The sequence below is a fragment of the Scaptodrosophila lebanonensis genome, unplaced genomic scaffold, assembly GCF_003285725.1.
Source record: "Scaptodrosophila lebanonensis strain 11010-0011.00,11010-0021.00 unplaced genomic scaffold, SlebRS2 tig00000043-arrow-pilon, whole genome shotgun sequence".
NCBI classification, from domain to species: domain Eukaryota; kingdom Metazoa; phylum Arthropoda; class Insecta; order Diptera; family Drosophilidae; genus Scaptodrosophila; species Scaptodrosophila lebanonensis.
In genome coordinates, this window is record NW_022060545.1 from 6052756 (window position 1) to 6058333 (window position 5578).

The 5578-nt window shown below is 42.4% G+C and overlaps 1 protein-coding gene across 1 annotated transcript; it reads right to left on the reverse strand.

The window, feature by feature from the left end:
• Positions 1-1519: 1519 nt before the first annotated feature.
• Positions 1520-4491, reverse strand: LOC115622349 (mucin-2). Its single transcript, XM_030516263.1, has 2 exons — positions 4485-4491; positions 1520-4419 (listed from the first exon to the last, which is right to left on the reverse strand). The coding sequence occupies exons 1-2, from the start codon at positions 4489-4491 to the stop codon at positions 1520-1522; spliced, it is 2907 nt and encodes a 968-aa protein (XP_030372123.1).
• Positions 4492-5578: the final 1087 nt, after the last annotated feature.

The window sequence follows — 5578 nt, forward strand, 5'->3', positions numbered from 1 at the left end:
TGTAACATTCCAAGAAAAAAGGCTCATATGTACATTATTCAAAAAAAACATTAGAGAAAATTCATTTAAATTTCAACATAAGAAGTGGAATCGAACGTAAATTGGAAATAAGGTCAGATTTGAAAGTATGATGTCAAAAGATCAAATAAAAATGCAAATCACTTACCATGCACTGCCGTCGTTGAGCTCAAGAGGACTTGCTGGCACAAAAAAAATGTTAATGATCTTAAACTACATACATACTTCCTAACTTTAACCTTGTAGTGAGGCGAAATTTAGGTTCGATTACAAAAAAACTAAAGGAAGTTAAACTAAATCATTATTTAAAAATAAAAAAAACAAAACTAATTTTTATAGACGATATGATGCTTAGCATTAGATCCATTACAGCATCATGGTCGCCGCCAGTAACTTTTAGTGGCTTTTTGTGTCGCAGCACAAATTTAATACGATTTATATGGCCACGTTTCTGCCTCAAAGAAAAACTAACATAGAGTAGTATGTATGGGCCTAACACATAGTGGGGAATCTAGCAGCTTGTCTTTGGAGTGGCAATGCGGAGTCCGTTCTTCGGAATCTGGTCACATAAAATGCTTGCAGTCGTCTATGAAAATAGTGCAGCCATCAAAGGAAACAAGCGTGGAGAGTTTCCGAGGCACTAATACTTGGTCCAGCAAAAAGGGTTTCCCAAGCACGGTATATTATTATGTCCGATTTTAAATCAGCCAAAATGGGTTTCCAGGCACGAGACAGGTGCTCTGCCAAAAGGTTTCAAATCCAGCAAAAAAGGTTTTAGTGGCCCAGCCAAAGGGGCACAGGCGCGAAGCACTGTGAATAAAAGAATTCACTTGACTTTTCTGGCCGACTTGAAAAAACTTCCCTTACCTGGCCAAAATTCACAAACTGCACAATACTGTTCTTCCGAATGCTCTGTTCCTCAGCTTAAATAAACAGGAACCACTTGCACTTAGATGTTGTGTAACAAGAACATGCGCTTTAACTTTTTAAATATATGTGTATGGTATACACGCACAAAAGAAATATTCGTCAGCACTGCTCAAAAGTCGCTGTACTAATGTTCGATCGGCGCGCCGCTAGTTAGCGTGAAGCTGCACTTAGCCGAAGCCGAACTTACTAAATCAACAACAATGCTATGCATATGCGTGGGTGCAATAATAAGATAAGTAACAACGGCATAATCATACGATGCTACGGCTGCTTATCCAAGGTGACCTAAGAGCGCGATAACGTTTGCTAAAAATAAATGCAACACTTGTAAAAGCTTGCTAGACCACCAGCCCAGTAGGAAACTGGACACTACAACGTATAGTTTAAAAAACTCACCAAGACATCTTTTTAATACTTAAATGTTTTTAAACGGTTCCTTTTAATTTCACAATTGGAGTCAAATCATGCTAACTTAACCAATTTATAAATATTTGCGTAATAGAATTTTATTAAAAAAAAAAAAATTTTTTTTCATTAAACAATATATTTAAATTGATGTTCGCACCTCGACTTAATTGACTTCAAAAAGACAACTTTCATTGGAAGCTGCAGTGCACTCCAAGGCCTGCTGATCAAATATCGTGCCCTCGGCACAATCGACCGGATAAGGTATTGGATAATCGCATACTATATATCGACTGCAATTATTAGGATATGGCAGTCGAGTGCCTAAGGTATGTCCACAGCATATATTTGGGGTATCGGGGGGTATGGTTGCAGCTGTAGACGCCGGTGTACTGGGAGTTGTAGCCGTCGATTCGGTACTACTGGGCCTAGATTCTGGAGTAGATTCGGGTGGAATTGATGTTGTAGTTTTCGTACTAGGGGTTGGGATTGTTATGGCTTGACAGTTAGCCTGTTCTGGCTCCATACACATTAGCTCGGTCGGACTAAACTCTAAGTTATTATAGCAGTCATAGCCGATGGGTATGGGATCAGCGCAGACAATGTATTTGCTGCAATTGTATGGGTATGGGACCAGGGTTCCATCCAATTTACCAGCACAAAGACCACCGGAAGGTGTCTCCGTGGTCGTACTCTCTGTTGTCACCTCTGATGAAGTTGACCCTTCTGTAGTACTGCGTGTCGGCGGCTCTATTGGCGAAGTTTCTGTCGGTTTCGGGGTTGTCGAACCCGCTGTGGGTGGTGTTGGATAGGTGGCAGTCGATGCAGCTGTAGAGCCTTCAGTCGATGTGAACTTGCAGTTGGCTAAGGAGGCTTCCACACATTTGCCCAACTGCTCGCTAAACTCGTCTCCATCGTCGCATTCATAGGCGACAGCTATAGGTCTATCGCATTTTATGTACTTGGTACAGTCATTGGGATAAGGTACCAGAGCACCATCCTCGACATCATCGCAGGGTCCCTTTTGCGGAGGAGGTCGGGTGGCTGGTGTAGTGGATTCCGTAGTGGAGGTGTAATCTTCGCGGCAGGCATCAGGCGGCACATCCGCACCGCAAACCCCTGTCCAAGGATCGTAGTATTCGCCACAATTGCAGACATGCATCATGGGAACATCGTTGACGCAACGAATGAACCATTTGCAGTTGTCGGGATAGGGAAATGTGTCTCGATCACTTTCCGTGCACATTGGAAATTGTGGTGGCGGCCTGGTCGTTGCTGGACTCGGAGTTGTTGCTGTGGTCTCGCCACTGTTTTCACAGTCACTCGCATCCCAGGTGGTACACTCCTGCAGCTCGAGACTGAAGTAGAAGCCGTCGGTGCAGTAGAAGGCAACGGGAATTGGCTGAACACAAACAATATATTTGCTGCAGTCCTTGGGATAATTGATCATCTCACCATTGATCTTATCTCCACAAATCCCATTAGAAGTTGGGGGAGCTGTGGTTGGAACACTCACTGTTGTAGGGCTGGTAGTTGGTTCACTCGTTGTGGGGAGGGTTGTGGTCGTATCAGTTGCCAGATCTTTGCAGGCCGTTGGAGAAACATCTCGCCCGCAATCTCCCGTCTTTGGATCGTACCAAGTATTGGCAATGCAATTAGCAAGGAAGTACGTGCCATTACCCGTACACAGAACGTACTTTTGGCAATCGGCCTCATAGGGATAGGTGTCTCCCAGCACACTATTCACGCACTGTTCATTGGGATTGGGCGTTGTGCGTTGAGTTGTGGGAGTGCTGGCCGTTGTACTGATCTCTGTGGTTACTGGCGATGTGGGTTTCTCGGTGGTGCGGTCTCCATAACACAATACATCATCAGCATTATCGCAGATAAGCAGATCCGGATTGAATACCAGAGGAGTCGAACATTTTTGCATGACCACGTCTTGGTTCATGCACAGAATGAACTCGGCACAGTTGCCTGCATAGGGTAATATCGTGTTGTCCGGCTTATCTAAGCAAATGTTCGGATCAACATCCGAAGGTAAGCCCACAGTTGTGCTTTGTGTTGATGTCGTGGAACTACCAGTTCCAGCACTTGTAGGTTCGGAGTGCGTGGAAGAAACGCTGGAAGGTGTGCTTGTGGGATAGGAGAGGGGATTGCAGACAACAGAGTTGGGAGTATCGCATATGTGTAGTAGGGGATTGAAAAGCTTTTCTGGAATACAGTACTGGATGCCCGTGCAGCCGTTGTGACACGTAATGTAGGCACTGCAATCGTAGGGATACTCATAGAAACCATTTCCCAGGGGCTCGCAATACTGCTCCTCCACACCCTCTGGTGCAGCCCCACACTCTTCCGCCTCAGTTGTCGTCAGTGTCGTCATTGGAGTTGTGGGCGATGGAAGCGGTAGCTCTTCGCACTGAGCCGTATCAGGTGTATCGCATATCAGTAGCAATTGATTAAAAACCTTATCTGGCTCACAGTAATTGAGTACGGGCCAGCCGTGGGTGCAGTTTATGTAGGCGTTGCAATTGTACGGATAGCGATGAACCGACCCATCAGGGAGGTTTGCACAAAACGAGTCCTCAATTCCCGGTGGCGGTGGTGGTGGATCGTAATCCGTCGTCTGCGTAATTTCGGAATCTGAAGAAGATGTGGTCCCTTTGGTTGGTGTGGGCGTAATTTGAGTTGTTGGCCTAGTCGATGGAACAACAGTTAATGGGGTTCCAGTGCTGGCCGTTGGGAGAGAAGTTGTCAGATCGTAGTCAATGCATTTTGTATTCTGTGGATAGTCACAGGTCTTCATTTCGTTATTAAACCAGAGGTCAGCCGGACACCTTTTCACAGTCGGATAGACACAGTCGCATGTCAAATACAAATTGCAATTCCCCGGATACGGCATAAGCTCACCACTCGGCTGACCACGACACATTACTTGGTTTTCATATCTTTCCTCATTTTCACATGTACCCCTGCCAACAAGTTCATTCTCCTCAATGGGTACGGCCTGCAATTGAAGTGCCAAGATCGCACTCACAAGCAGCAAAGACAAAGGAAACGAGCGCCCTACAAGTATAATAAAATTTATACTTTCATTTAAAATATAAGCACATTTAAAAAAATATTTCTACCTTGCATTTTGAATTAATGTCTCTCGAAGCAATGGAATTTAACTAATTTTACAATTCACCTATCTTCATTTCGCGCTTACTTAGTACAACGTTTGGCAAGATACTGAAGAACTAAAAAAGTATTTTATAATGAATGGTTTTTGGCAAATAGTTTATCATATCGGTAAAGCTCTACGCTTGATAATTTGTGAATAATGTGGAAATTTAATTACTTTTCTACGAAAACAGTCTTTGGCTTGTTCATATTTTTGCTTTTTTAGCGATAAGCTATTTCCTATCAAATAAATTTAATGGGTGGTTAGATGTGGCCTTTACATTTCTACAGAAGACTGAATAGTAATTTAAAAAGGCTTATGGAGATAAGAAACGTCTTCTAAAGTGAAACACTCTTGGTTTCTTTCGACCAAACTAAACCAGATATTTCCGCAGATAGAAGAATTAAATATTTCAACAGAAATCGATTCACAGTATCATAATATATTTATGTTTAATTTAATTTTTGAAGACATTTTGAAAAAAAATATCATTTTTTTAAACTCTTTGGAAAAGCAGAGCAGCCAAGGGCGTAAAAATCGAATTAAGTTGATTTTGTTAAAGTTTTTCTGTTGCTCATATGTATAAATTATTAATTTAACGCAATCAATTTTAATTCTTTGGACAAACCTACGTACTCCATCGACAGCAACACTCAAAAATCGAAGACACCAGTGCATATGACAGCCTAAAAACTTGTCTACTTTAAAACAAAATCGTTCTGTCGCTGTCGCACACATTTTTAAAATGCTGCAAGTACTTGGCTTAAAGTTAGATTCCTGATTCATTTTTTCAGGTAAATCGTTTCATATCAGCACGTGTTGACGTGTGTACGTCTTATTGCTCTTGTTATTACACTTATTGTTGTTGTTCCCAGTTTTAATGAGACAACGTGACCTCTGCTGCTGCGAGATTTATGAGCGCACTCGTCGCGTAAATTGCTGAAATAAAAAACGAGCATAAACATAAATGGCGCTAGGAGTTTACGCGGCGCCATTAAAATTAAGCGACAAAACATGAGCTGAAAACAAAACAAAATCAAACAAAAAAAAAGTTAAATT